At 43.6% G+C, this 15,114-nt stretch overlaps 1 protein-coding gene across 1 annotated transcript; it reads right to left on the bottom strand.

Annotated features, from left to right (window-relative positions):
• Positions 1 to 5,542: 5,542 nt before the first annotated feature.
• LOC133915535 (homeotic protein knotted-1) lies at positions 5,543 to 14,726 on the bottom strand. The gene is made up of 5 exons (XM_062358732.1): positions 14,047 to 14,726; positions 13,713 to 13,835; positions 13,456 to 13,600; positions 6,813 to 7,045; positions 5,543 to 6,040 (listed from the first exon to the last, which is right to left on the bottom strand). Exons 1-5 carry the CDS (start codon positions 14,392 to 14,394, stop codon positions 5,837 to 5,839), a joined length of 1,053 nt encoding a protein of 350 aa, XP_062214716.1. The 5' UTR covers positions 14,395 to 14,726; the 3' UTR covers positions 5,543 to 5,836.
• Between the last annotated feature and the right edge of the window lie 388 nt (positions 14,727 to 15,114).

Here is a 15,114-nt window from a genome sequence, read left to right as displayed (position 1 = left end):
TTCCGTGACCGCCACCAGCCTGCTTCCCACCTCCTCCGCCTTCCCCGCGAGGAGGCGCGCAGGTTTGGGGCTACGCCGGAGTGACGACACTGCAACCCGACCCGTACGCACTGGCCACAGCTCGCATGCGGAGCCGCGCTGGCTCTCAGGTGCTGGTGTAAACCCACTAAGACAGCACAACGCAACATAACAAATTGAAATATGATTCCTTAATAGGCAGCCGTATAATTTAAGCGATGAAACAAAAAATCACTTACCGCTTGGAACTGGTGGAGAATATTTTTAGATCCTGTTTGTTTTCATTTAAGATTATAATAAACTAGTTTATTTGTGTAAAGTGAAAACAAACAAATAGATTATTTGTCCAGATTATTATAAGCTGAAGTTCAGATTATAATAATCTTATAAGCTGTGGAGGAGAAGTTTATTTCAGCTTATTTCGACTTTTTACTATACTACCCATTGAATTTAGAGAAAATTACCCATCAATACCACTCCTCTCACCCCACACCCGAATCCTCCGCTCTCTATTGAGGGCATTGCAGACTTCTACTAATAATCCAGACTCCAATAATCCAAGTTACCAAACAGCTCACAACTTATTTTTCTCAACTTATTATAATCTATCATCTATAAACTGCTTATTATAATTTTAAGTGGAAACAAACAGGACCCTAGTCTTGAGCTTTTTGACCACTGTATTTTGAAGATAAGGTACGTCCTGTTAAATGAGACAAGTTAAATAATATAGTATGTTTCTGAAAGTTCCTGCCACTGCACAATATAATAAAAACAGACTTCAAACATCTTCATTAAATAGTTCCAGGAAATATAGGGATAGAAACTAACCGTGGCAATCGAAGGGGGACTTGCAGGATAACCCATGGGCAGTGTAATCTCCAGTAAATGAATCCGTCCCTGCTCATCCCTGGCGGAGACACCATAAGCCATTATTTCAGATAATAGAATATAATTAAATAGATGTTTAAAGAAACGTTGCTGCACTTGCAAATGCAGTCCCTATGAAATAAAATGTTCAGTCTGGCCGCCATAGTTCCCCTCTAAAAGAAACGTTGCACGCATGGTATATGTCTTCTATTTTACGATGTCATCCTATGCACAAAAAAAAAAATTAAAATTAAAAATCTTCTACAAATTAACATTTTCAGAAGAACGTATTAAACTAACAAACTTTAGCCATGTTCTTCGTGTGCTCTTCTCGCTGAACAACTATAGTTTACTCTCCAATCTTATTCATCATATAGGCATACAACAAATGCAAAAACAACAGGCAGAGAGCCTGAGTGGTATTCCAAGAGAGAAGTCCTTACACGACGCGGAAGGAGAGACAAGACACGCCGTCATCCCCGGTGGCGCTCACCAGATGCTCCCACCCGACCTCTTCGATCTGCACGCGCACACGTCCAAAGCAGGAAATGAGCGCGATGTCATCGACCCCACGCATGGAAAAAAGAGAGATGCAAGAAACGTTGCCCTCGTGGCTTCTACCGGCGCGGGCATTTCGTCGAGCGTCCGGCGTACCTACGCGAACACAGGGCTGTAGAACGCAGGCGGCGGCGGCGGCGTCCCCGTGTCCTACGGGAGATGCTGGCAGTCTTCCTCGCCCGCTCGCGTTTGCGGCCTCGCGGGTGCGCGCTAGAGAGCCGGCGGCTCCATGTCTCGACCCGGCGCCAAGGATCCCGACAGCGCGCGCTGGACAAGGCTGACCAGGATGGCGGAACACCAACAAATGGGGCTCAGGCCATGACAGTACTGGCCCGGGTAAACGAGCGCTCCTGCACGGCCCAACTCACAGATGCTAGTGGTGACGGCACAGTTTCTATCTAGGTGCGGAAATGAGGAGCCTCACGGCCCACGTGAGAGCCTGGCTCGTCACGCTCCATACATGCGCCGCCGCCTCCTAGAAACCCAACCCAGGGGCATGTTGCGACCGTTTGCGACCCTCTCTGCCACGACAGAGTTACAGAGGCGAAGCTCCCTGCCCCGTTCAGCACCGCTCGCGATTGCATGGTAAGTACACTCTTCTGCTCAATCCAGCCTCGTTTTGGTTCCCTGCAATGTTGATTTTTGTGGTGTTTCCCCTGTGGCATTATCCATCTCTTACAAATTCTAACGGGCCTAGGATCAGTAGCCTATGAGGTCGTTTTCCTTATTGTAGCTATTTTTTCTGACATGTGGGTCTAACACTCCAGTTGTTCCCTGATATTTTTGTCGATGGGAGGGCCATGCTCCTCGGTTGCCGTCGAGGCAGCCTCCTCCTCCGACTCAGGGCCGCCGTCTCCCTGCATGGACACAGAACACGCCACATGGAGAGTACCAGTGGCGCCGACCCTGCAGAACGGCATGACCAGCTCAGAGGCCGCCACCCACGCACACATACAAGAGATATGACGGCATGAAGGCCGCCGCCACAAAATATGGTGATGACGTCGGAGATCCCAAAGCCGTCGTCATTGAGATCGTGGTTCGCAACCACCTTCGACAACACTCGCGCTCAGGTCACCGTGATGAGCCCCCAAACGACAGATCTACAAGTGTTCGCTAGGATCTGCCACCTGTGGCTAGTTGCCACCATCTTCCTCGACCCTGACCATCGAATTAACTGGGGCAGCCCCAGGGCGGCGCCATCGGCGGTGCACCGCCTAGATCGGGCGACCCCACCACCGAAAGCGGGGCCACACCTCTAGATAGCCGCCAAGGAAGCCGCCACCTCCTTACTCTCGTGCGCCTCATAGAGGCCTCTGTGCGACACCAATAGCCAGAGCACCACCTCCTGTGTGCGCGGTCGGTTGGATCGAGAGGCGCCTCCGACCCGACCTTCTTCCCTGCGTGCAACCAACGGCTCTCAACAGCTTGGAGGCTGCACTCTCGATCGGATCTAATTGCGTTTGTGCCTGATTTGAGATCACCACTAGCGCAGGGCAAAGTTGCAGCCTCCTCCCTCGGTAGCCACGACTGGCAAGTAGCTAGTACGCCGCCTCCTCCCCGTCACATAACGCGAGACCGGTGCCGTGCACGGCAACAACTCCTAGCGTTGCCTGAGCTGCCATGTTCCTTCTCGCGTGCACCATCTATTCGCCATCATCAGGTTTTCCTTTCACCTCGTGTGCGCTGTCACAAGAGCACCACTGTGGATCCCCTACACAAAGCTGCATGCGACTTCGGCCGCACACACGTATTGCGCATATCCTTTGTGCCTTAATGTATTTTAATGAAGATGGTCCAAATATCATGAGCACTGATCAAAGAATATACTCGATTAAATACATCAATGTTTAAAGATGATAAAAGGATACTATTTGCTAAAGCATCGAATTGTCTTTCCTTAATTATGAGATGTTTTTTCATTCTCTCCTCGGTGACTCTCTAAACATCTAAACCTTTAACTTGCAAATGACAAGTTATTAGAATTTTATAACGGGGAAATAAGTGCCGTCAAAATATAGAGCACTACCGATATTCATCCTTACCCTGGACATCATAACTTTGTGCATATTAAGAGTATGAGGTTCTAATACCAAATGTAGGGTTGAGAGAATCAACTCTAATACCAACTATAGGGATCGATGACGTCCTAAGAAAGGGGTGAATTATGACACCTAAAACTAATCGGCTCCAAATACTTCACATGATAAACTTATATCAATTTATATCTGAATGAGCTCTAGATTCATCTAGTGTATCTACTCTACTGTTAAAAAAGGTTTACAACCTATAGCCGATCCTAGCTAATTACGCTAGGAAGGTAAACATGTAAAGTTAGATTGCAAATATGTAAATGTAGAAATGTAAAGACTGTAGAGAGAGCGAACTTGACATAAGAGATTTTTATTCCGTGGTATCGATAGTATAAACACCACCTCTAATCCACGTTGGAACAACCACCTAAGCTATAGCTCATGGACGATACCCGGTCACAGCCCTTGAGCCACTTAAGCCTCAAGTAGGTTGAGCCACCAACGCAAGACCTCAGCACAAGGCTCTCTTCCGGTTGCTTATTGTTGTCTTCATTTTAAAGCTTGAGCCACCAAGGCAAGGATCTCCTCGTCCTCGTACAAGCTTTTTACTACCGCTCCACACCAAGTCAGATGATCAACAAGCATGAGCCACCATGGCTCACAACGTCGGTGCGTCACTAAGACATCAAGGTGCCAGCGTACTACTTAGTACAATGTAGGATTACTCCTTAATCTACTCTCTAGAAAGCAATACCTAGCAATAACTCTCTCTAGGCCTATTAGCACTAATTGCTCACTTCATTTTGTACTTAATTGTCTTGGATAATCACTTTTAGCATTTTGATGGCTTCAATGTCTTCTCAAACGTTTATGAGCTTCTCTGTACTCCAACACACTCAAATGGTCGAGTAAGGGGGTATTCATAGCCTCAATTAGCCGCTGCTTCAACAGCTCAAAAAGACTATGAACACCGGATGGTTCGGTGTTTGTACTGCTATTAACGTCGGATCATCAGGTATGTACAACAGTATAAACTAGCTGTTAGAACCATACTCAAACTCATTGTGAACATCGAATATTCTGGTGTAACATTAAACTCTATCACCGAATTATCCGATGTGTATACTTGAGTCAACCAAGCCAACTTTCACTGTTTATTTGTTTGGCGTGTAGATCATTTGATCACCGGTCCATCCGGTGTGTACAATGGCACCAGTTAAGCTATTGCAACATCTCCTTAAAAATACTCTAGTGTAGCCAACTCTTCATGTTCAAACCATTTGGCGGGTAATGCATTTTCACCTTTATCTTAGAATGCTCCAGCATGTACAAGCCTCTGATTGTCGGACCATTTGATGCGTACAACTTCTATGCTAAGGAAATACACTTAAAAAAAAAATGCTCCGATGTGTTCTTCAATGTTTTCTTCTGTTTGAAAATACTCTGACATGTTACTTATCTGAACTTCACACCATCTAATTAGTGGTGCAATTTTATCTGAACTCGCCATTCAATTTTTTTAGTTCAGCTCTGGTGTTTTTTTTTCATTTATTATATTTATGAGATCTACTAAACCATATAATTGACAAACATATTAATCACATTAACTATATTATTATTAATCATCAAAATCACGTACATACTTAAAAAGTCATGTTTACTACACACGGATTAATGGGCCACGTGAGGGAGTTCAGAGGGTCAGGCCAAATGCAGCATTGTTTGGGTAATTTCTTGGCCCATTTTGTGTCGGGCTGCAATTTCAGGCAAGGGCCGAATTAATTAATGTTTCCTGTTATTTTTCTGTTGGGCCTATGGGCTTCTAAACGGCCGAACCGTGCGCACCTTTTTATGGGCTGCTAAGCTATTTTAAGTCTGGGCTGAAAGCGAAATTTAGGCTTCAATTATTTTCATTGGTTTTACGATGTTCAATAAACACTAAAATCCACGAGCACGTATAAGCACGCCAATCTGCCTAGTTAGCATGGTACAATCAACTTCAGATACCAAGAATATCTTTGAAGCAATATTCAAATGCGGAAAAGGATGAAACCTGAGAACGATTATCAGAGCAGACATAAACTAGCTAGACCATGCAAATTATTCAAACATGTAGCAATCAACGATCCATGTCAGGTCACGCATAAGCAGTACAGCACATTGTGGAGCAGCACATAAAGCAAGTTCATGCATAAGCATAAGAATACATAGTGGCAACGGGAACAGAATAATTAAGCGCAGCCTCCTTACGGCTCGTGCATCCGGCATACAACACTAGATAGCTAGCCAAGTCTTCAGTTCTTCAGACACGGAAGAGACTCGCTAGGTCGTGGTGGGAAATGGAAGCGATGACGGAGCTAGCCGAGCCGGTACAGCCCGCCGTCGTTGATGAAGTGGCCGTCCATGTAGAAGGCGTTCGTTGTGTGGTACCCCCCGTCCATCATCAGGTGGTGCATCTCCTCCGATGGCTTCCAATGCCGCTTCCTCTGGTTGATGAACCAGTTGTTGATCTGCTTCAAGTCAAGGCCGGTCGACTCCGCCAAGGCCACCTTCTGAGTCTCCTGCTCGATTAGGTGACTAGTTAGGATCCTCAAAAAATATATAAAACGAATACTTCAACACTTAAGTTCGAAAAGTGGAGGGCCATAAAGCTCCGACACAATTAAAAAGGGAGCAATTTGCACTGCATGTCCCTAAACTTAATGTTTGTATCACTTAGAACCCTGAACTTGAGAAATGGACATTTGGATCCTCTCACTTGTATTTTCTTGCTCACAATAATTTGCCATTCGGCCATGCAGTTGCCGTGTGAAATCAACAGAAAATCTTATTATTTGTATTTGATGAAGTTTTCATATTTCTTCAGATAAATTTAGTTGCTTTACATTAATGTCATTTAGCAAGAAAATAGTTAAAGTTTCAAATACCATAAATCAGGTCAACTATACCGATAATTACCAGTTGCTAATTAACATAAGATTTTGGCATATTAGACTCACTCAGGCAAATTTAGGCATAAATATGCAATTATCTAGTTTAAGCACCCAAGTGATACAACCGTACAAGTTCAAAGCGATAGAACCATACAACTTCAAAGATCTACGGTGCACACAGTCTAGCTTAAATGTGCCGCATGCGTTACATGTCACAGAGCGAGCTGCGCAGGACATTCTGCTTCCCGTTAAATTACCCTGTGCCATAGCATTGAGTCCGCTCCACAGCCATCAGTACTAACAATGGATTTAATTGGGTCTAAGAACTGCATGTAGACTCTAGCTTCTAAATCATGCATCCTCTTCAAGAATTATTATGGAAGTGTAAAACGAGATTTACCGAGGGGTAAGGCCATTTGTAGTGCAGATCCCACCAGCTAAGGAGCTGCTGGCGAGCCTCCTTGGGGAGCTTCCCTTTCTTCTTCTTCTTTGACAGTTCTTGCTTGAGCGAGCTCAGGTAGCCACTGTACTTCTTCAGGAGATGGTGCTTGAGCTCCTGGTCCACACCATGAGCATCAACTTCAGGGAGCTCTGTCTCTCCTCCACTGCCTTCTTGATCCTCCTCAGAAGAGCCTTCAAGCATAACAAATGATACAGTTAGCCACGAAGAAAGAAGTGATGGAGTCACATTCATATAGTGAGATTAATGCGAACATCAAGCTGGCACAGCACAAGTCCTCAGCTTTACTAACATATATGTTCGTTACAAATTGCAAGCAAGATAAAGAATACTAAATTATGTGTCATTGCTAAACCATATAAAGTTCTTAAAGAAAACAAGAGCACATAATCATGGATTTATGCATGTGAAGTGTGATGCCACACAAACAAATAGCACTGCATGTCTGCGCCTATGAGCAGTTAAATAGCATCAGCCAACTTCCATGCGAGTTCAGCCTTCGGGAATTTGTGAGTTAGATCAGTATTGTCCAATATGAATCTAATATCTTTGGTATATCCATTGTACTGTGCAAAAAAGGACATAAATTGCAATTACATGTGCACTACCTTGTATCCTCAGTCCACAAACTTGCCTATTTCTGCACAATTTTTAGTAAATGCACATAATCTAATTTATGTATTTCAAAATAGATGCAAATGCGCCCATGTAGACTTCCAATATTCCCAGTTACCCAACCATCATCTAGATCACAATCTATCTGGAAGCAAGGTAGAAATAGGCAAGGAATGCAAGGTTGAAAACTTGAAATAAATGTGCGCCAATGTAAAAGCAACCTAACATAGAAGGGGAAATTTTGAATTATTTTGTGCAATATGGAGTTCCAAAGATTTTTTAAACAAAATATAAAAATAAAATAAAATAAAGAAATCACTGCATATAAGATATACTTGGAGGACGCTTAGGTTTTTCGTCATACAGCTTTTTAGAGCATGATGCACAACGGATGAGCTAGATACACCCCATGATTTCTAGAGTAGAAATAAATTAAAATTCTCAACTTGAAAAGTGTAATGTGTTTTTTAATCTTTTACAACAAAGATTCTATTTCGCCAGATGTGAACTTGCCTTTGAACCATCGTCCATTTATTGTTTCAAAGGGCAGTTCAGATTAACCAATTTCCATGCGAGTTCAGTCTTGGGGAAACTGTGAGATACATCAGTAGTATTGTCCACTATGAATCTATTATCCTCGGTATATTCATTGGAGCATGGATATGCGCACTCGTGTGCATTTGCAACCATTTTGGTCAGTGCACTAGTTCATTCCAAAAACGAATAAGAAAAACATAGAAGTTTATGTACATTTTAATTAGATTGTGTGAAAATTTTGATAAGTTTTGTACTGTGCAAAAAAGAACTTAAATTGCATTACATGTGCGCTAAATGATTTTTTTTTAAAAAAGATAATGATAATAAATAAATAAATGAAAAGGAATCAGGGTCTTGTCTTACCTTTTTTGTTGCAAAGCTTTTTGGAGCATGATGCACTACAGATGAGTTATATACACACCTTGGTTTAGGCACGGTGCATAGTGGTCGCGTTCGGCAGGCTCTAACGAGTTTGGGACCCCACTATGTAAAGTGGCAGAGCCGGAAGCTCCACACCGATGACCACATGAAGGTCGAGCAGCGACAGGACAAGTTTCATCACCGGTCCTGCGACCACATGCTGCTTAGGGGGATCGATCGCTACTTGCTTCATCTCTTCTGACCCCGTCGTCTCCGCAATCAACGATTGGAGTCAATTATTCGCTTGATCGATCTGAGGCGGTGAGAGGAGTCAAGTTCGTCAGGCCATGCTCCCTTCATCCCTTCCACCTCGATCTGAGACAAAGGCAGGCGATCATCTCGCCAGGCAACGCTCCATCCCTACAACTCCCTACCGGATCTCAGATCGTGGTGGACTCGACCTCTCCCTAGCAAGTTTTCCCAATTTTGTGCCATACTTTCTCAGATAAGGTTGGTTCAACCTCTCCACAAAGTCGCCGGTGACCGTTCTAGCTCGTCATAATTGGAGGCAGCGATGAAGGTCTCATATGTTGGCTTCTGGAGGCAGCGATGAAGGTCTCATATGTTGGCTTCTGGAGGCAGCGATGAAGGTCTCATATGTTGGCTTCTCACGGCTAATTGGAGGCAGCGATGGAGGTCTCATGTTGGCTTCACACGGCGTCAAGGGTGTTAATTGTCTGGTGCTAAATCCATGTGAAAGCTTTGGTCTGATTCTTCGATTGGATCCGACGACACCTACAAGTGTCATTCTCCTCATTAGAGGCGTCATCGTAGGACAACACACCAAGACATCTTCATCGTGGCAATGGCTAATGCTATACTTAGATGATAATGCCTACAAGTTGTTGATTAACAACAAGCATCTAGATGCCAACATTTGTGGCGGTGGGAGAGGCTAGTTTCTTTTTTATTTTCTCCTAAAGCCGATTTGTTTCAGCATTTTTAGGTGTGGGTTGAAAACAGGCCACGTGCATTACATGATGAAGAGGCCAGAATTTTTTCCATTATCTAAAAAAAGTGTTTTTTAATCTTTTATAACAAAGATTCTATTCCATCAGATGTGAACTTGGCTTTGAACCATCTGTTGGGTAATATACGTTTTATGTAAAGGCTAAAATTTTCAAACAATATTATGAACGAGGTTTCCTTAATTGGTGCTTATAGTGCACTATATTCATGAGTTGCTTCCAAGCTTGGCCGAGTGAAATCTGCAAAAGATTCTGGAGCATCTTTAGTACTTATAAATAAGTGGATTAGAAGGTCAGCAATCGACATGTTGACTGTAGAGCACTGTTAAATTTTCTGTAAATGGAGCAAATCATGGTTACCCATGTGGCCATGTGCGATATGTGTACCTGGTGCCACTCAATCTTTTACTTTCCATGCCCAAGGGAGCCGTGAAAGTAGTCTTCTGTGCGCATGCTACTATATTCCAGCCTATTTAGCACAGGAAGTTTAGGAAAATGGCTGATATGCTCCAAAATTATCGAATGACTGAACCTTCATAAGCTGCATCAACAATCCCAGCAACGAGGACCTTAACATTTGCATTAAGCTAGTGCTTGTTTACGTTTTTTTTTTTTTGAACCACAGTCGCATTGCAGGTGTGGAGACTTGTTTGCCACTTTCGTGCTTCTTAGCACTTCTCTATAATGCTCGACGCATAAAGCTTCTGTGTGATCGTAAAAGGACTATAGCGTTAGTACTTTTCCATTTACTCTATAAAATCAACTGGTGGAGACATATATTTTCATAAAAGAAACAAATATTGTGCATTTGTGAGTTCTGGGACATTTAGTCTATAAAATCAACTGATGGAGACATATATTTTCATAAAAGAAACAAATATTGTGCATTTGTGAGTTCTGGGAGAAGTAAAATAGAATAAAAATATTATTTTTAAAAATGGCTTTTGACCATGTGATACTTCATGATATTAATTTCCAATTTATTATTGGCACAAATTTATACAGTGAAAGTCAAATTGCCATAGAAAATAACCATAAAGAGTGATAGGCCCATCACACTAATGCCCAAATGTGTGTTTATGTCTTTCAATTTAAGAAAGAAAATTCATTTGTGCACTAAAATATCAACCAATATAAGGATATACTACCCCACATAATTATTCTGGGGTATTTACAGGAACTAGATAAGTAGTTTATGTGAAAAATCTGAAGACCTCTTTGGAAATGTGGAAAACCAAAAATAAAGAAAAACACAGGGTGTGCATGTTACATCAATCTAGAAGCCTTACGCAGAAACTTGAAATAAGTGCTTTTGATGTAAGCTGTAACAGAGGAAAAAGGACTTCCAATACACAAGAATGTTAGTTTCAGTTTAAAATACCTATGAAATAGTCATGCCATAAGAGTCCTTTAGGAGCTATTCCTTAGTTCCAAATGCCTTAACAAGACATTTTCCAACAGGATTTCATTTCAATAAGTATAAATGCCTTCATTTCTTTTCTTCGTTCCCAATGTTGCTTTCAGGCAAATGTTTCTAAATATTTATCAAATTAGGTATGTCTAAATTTATAAAAATAGTGCTTTGCAGAAGATAGTATCAAACAAATCAGTTGTTAAAGCAAATAAAAAACAATAAATTTTGGGAACCCGTTTCTACATGCATTATAAAAAAAATCGAAAAAAGTGCAGTGCTCAACTTGGTACATGTCAAAGAACTGTAATCACAATATTGTATGTGATATTCAGTATTGAGCTAAATAAAATGTGAATCCATGAAGCTGATGAAACCAAGAACAGGAGTATGAGAGGCAGATAAAATAGAATCAGGTTCGCAAAGGAGTGAACACTGAATCTCAAAAGGGAAAAAATACTGGAACTAATACCTCCAGAAATCAAGAATAAAACAATGAGATGCAAATGTCTGAAAGATTACTTAATGACACACAGATGGAAGTGCCAGAACGTCACTCCACGATTCTTTTCTCCAGTTGCATTGTCTTTTCCACTGACGTTCCAATGCAAAAACCGCCTTGCTCTTTTTATCCTTTTGTTTTATGTTGTTTGCTTTCTACCGAGCAAGTTCCAGTAACTTTTTTGGTCCTACCTAGAGCCAAACGGGAACTCGTGATATCTGTGTCCCCTGCTTTTGCATGGCCTTGAAAGAATGCAAGCAACGAAGAATCTTGGAGTACATGTGCAACATCAATCAGGAAAGGCAGTGTTGTTTTGCGATTAATTCAATATGTGTTGGTGATTGCCATTAACAGGAGATATAATAGTCTCCCTTTACTTGTGGTTATGAATTAAGGTTGTTACGATCTCTTTTACTTCAAAAAAGAAAAGACATCAGCTGTACCAAGGACAAAAAACAATTGAACTTGAGAAGAAATATGAGTTGACAGCTGAAAAATACAGACCCAGTTGAACTGCTTGGAATTGCCTCGTAAAGCATCCAATGCTTTGTTGACCGTCATTATTTATGTGATAATGGGGAGAAGTCTGTCCCAAAATACAGGAACATATCTAGCTTCTAGTATATCCTAGATGCATATTATAATATAGCCTAGGAGATCACACATCCATTGCTGGAGATATCACATCAAATAATGGGGGCCGTTCATGCATTTGCTACTCTAACTGTTTCTATTGTTCTCGAGGCACACAGAACATTTTGTCCACTGCACCGGTCAGAACACAAAAAACTGAGCCACATATGCTACTCCATTCACTCGTCTGCCTGCCTGCCTATGCATCTCTGATCATTCATTAACTCAGTGTTCTTTGGCCTTGACTTGTAATGCTTGATAAATATCTTAGGGCACTAGAACTATTCATGCTGCTTCTACATCATATGGCAGCTTCTTCCCTACATGCTCCAATAATGAAGTGATCGTGTGTAGTCCACTGCTGCTCCAGTGCTAGCTGAAGTGAAAACTCTGAACACTGCAAGTAACTGTGGTAGTACAACGAGTTACTATAGCCTCGTGATAGGTCATTAGAAAGCCCCCTGGCGTCGTCTCGATCCACCTGATGTGTGCATTTTAAAAATAGCAAAGACTAAGAAGCACACAAGCAGATGGCCAGACCTGTGCAGTACACAGGCTAATGCATCATGCAGCAACACATCTGGAAGACCACAACACAAGAGATTCTAGGACAACAGGTAGCTACATTTCTTGAGAGGGAGAAAGATGACAAGAATGTTGTTCTGGCTTGCGTGACAGATGGGGGAGGACTCTCTCTCACTCTCACTCTCTCTCACTCATAGCAAAACGTGTGTACTTGTTTCCTCGGCCATGGACTGTTTTGCTTGCACAATGCACAGTAATGTGCCCCTTCCTCAAACCCTAGAACAAGGGAAGGGCTCCGTAATTCTCTCTTCGTTTCCATCGTGGGAAAAGATGGCTGCCTGAACCAGGAACTACTCGCAGTCACATGCACATGTTCCTTTGAAAATGGAATCCATGGGGACGAAGAAGGTAACAGCCAAAGAGCAAAGGGGTAAAGACGGATGGAGCCAAGGTGATTTGGTCATGAACTCTGAATCACTATGCCGAATGACTGCGGAAAATAAGGAATGGGCCGGATGCAATGTAGGAAGCGATTCAGAGCTCCAGTTGCACTGCTGCACATGTGTGAGGACTATTCTTTTACAACAGAAGCAAAGATCGATGGAAACCAGATAGAAGAATCTCACATATGCATGGCCAGGAAAAGTAACCAGGGAGAAGAATATTTTGGAAACCCTGATCAGGAATGCTGCCACATTAAAACGTCAGGCACAGACATGCCATTCATGTGCACCTAGCCATTCACATACATGCATGCATAAGATGCTCTAAAAAAAAGAATACGATATAGATGCCAATTTGCTGATAAATCGTTTTTTTTTCTTTGCAGATGCAAAGCAACAACATATACGCAACCAAGAAAGAGGGCAAAAAAATGAAGAGTGGCAGGAGGCAACGGATCCAAGAAATCATCCAAGAACAGCAAGAGGCAAGAAACTATGGTTAAATACGTAGCTGCAGCGATTTCTATACCAGAGGAAAGGATATTGCGCAGCGATCTGCCGGAGATGGAGAGCGAGTTGAGCTGCGACTCCACCCTCCTCATGAACTCCATGGCCTCCTGCAGCGGCCTAGTCAGCTCCTCCCTGAACTTCACCAGCATCTCATGGTACGCCTCCTATACACACAACCGAGATGAAAACAAGGACGAAGGCCGCCGTGTGTGAAAAAACCTTGAGAACACAGAAAAGATTTGTTCTTTTTCTGAAGAGAAATCGCTGATAGCTCACCATGAACTGGTCTAGCTCCGGCTCTGTCGCGGTGCCGAGGCCACCGAGCGCTGTGCGCTGCCGCGCCTCCAGCTCCTGCGCCATCGCCGTCAGCCTCGCCGACACCTCCGGCGGCGCCCCCACCTACAAGGAACAAGCATGCACGGCAATCAGAAAGTTCTGCACACTAGATGTACATGTCTACATGAGTAGCATGCATACACTATAGTATGCTATGCAAAAGAAAGCAGAAAGTCTGCATGCACCATGCTTGGCATCAGATGTAGAAGAAACTTCTCGTGCAGGACTAGAAGTAGCAGCGCTATTGTTAGACTATTACTAGTACAGGGCTTGCCTTCTGGCACTCGAGGTAGGCGGCGAGGAGGGAGTAGTAGTGAGGGTGAGAGATGATCTTGGCCTTGATGGCCTCGACGTCGCCGGCGTAGGGCGACGACGAGGAGGGCTCCTTCGCCTTGACGCACGCGTCGAGCAGGCTACCGCCGTTGGCCAGCTGCAGCACCGGGTTGCCGCCGCTGTTCCCAGTGGCCGCCGTGTTCAGGGTGAGCGGCAGACCGGCGCTCAGCGGCGGCTGTGGTGGCGGCGCGACGACGGCGCTGAGGGAGGAACCCCATGGGTGGTGGTGCTGCTGCTGCTGGCCGTGGCCGCTTGCGCCAAGGCCAAAGTGGTGGGTGATCTCCTCCATGAGAGTGGGTGGATCTCCAGTGATGTAGTGGTGCAGCGATCGAGCTCTCCGCCCACTGTCCCCGAGCTCCTGCGCAAAAGGGGATGGTTTGGAGTTGAGGTGAAGTTCTTGGGGGGAGAGAAAGAGGAAAAGGGTTTTGGGAGGAAGAGGGAAAGGAGGAGGGAGACTGGAGCTAGCCTTCTCTCTCTAAGCTATCATTAGAGAGAAGGGAGGGAGGGAGACACCGGACGGAAAAGGCTGGAAGCCAATGCGCCTGCTTGGGAGAGAGACAGTGCAGTTAGTGTAGAGTGGTGTTTGCGGGGGCTTCTTTTGTCAGGTCAAATCAAAGGCTTGGAGTGGCTTTGTAGGGAATTTCTAGCTTGTGTGGATGGAGACGAAGCTGGATTTTTCTTTCAAAAACTGAGAAATCAAGAACGATTCAAAGGCCATGGGAATGTTTGATTTTATGGGTTTTTTTGCCGTTAAAGTTTTCCGAACTAAGTTATGCGGATTTGACTTTCTATATCAGTTGTTTAGTTCGCTACATGATTATGACGCACTACACTTTATTACTAGTCACGTAATTATTTTCTTATCAAGTTGCTACAGTCATGGACCCGATTTCTTCCCACAACGACACGCGCCAAGTGCACTCGGTTCGGAATGTCTCGTAAAGTGCACTTAAGTGATTGTGATGTGATATAATCACAGTTGGTCAGGGTAGGTTTTAGTAAACAACTA

Source organism: Phragmites australis, chromosome 4 (genome assembly GCF_958298935.1).
Source record: "Phragmites australis chromosome 4, lpPhrAust1.1, whole genome shotgun sequence".
NCBI lineage: Eukaryota > Viridiplantae > Streptophyta > Magnoliopsida > Poales > Poaceae > Phragmites > Phragmites australis.
The sequence above is the reverse complement of the archived record's forward strand: the minus strand, read 5'-3'. Positions and strand labels throughout refer to the sequence as shown.

Bases quoted from the DNA above. Each gene is read 5' to 3' on its own strand.
- LOC133915535 (XM_062358732.1), bottom strand. From the start codon at position 14,394: ATGGAGGAGATCACCCACCACTTTGGCCTTGGCGCAAGCGGCCACGGC. The intron at 7,046-13,455 runs GTATAGAAATCG...TTATGCTTGAAG, and splicing joins GCGCAATATCCTTTCCTCTG to GCTCTTCTGAGGAGGATCAA. The intron at 6,041-6,812 runs GTAAATCTCGTT...CTAATCGAGCAG, and splicing joins ACAAATGGCCTTACCCCTCG to GAGACTCAGAAGGTGGCCTT.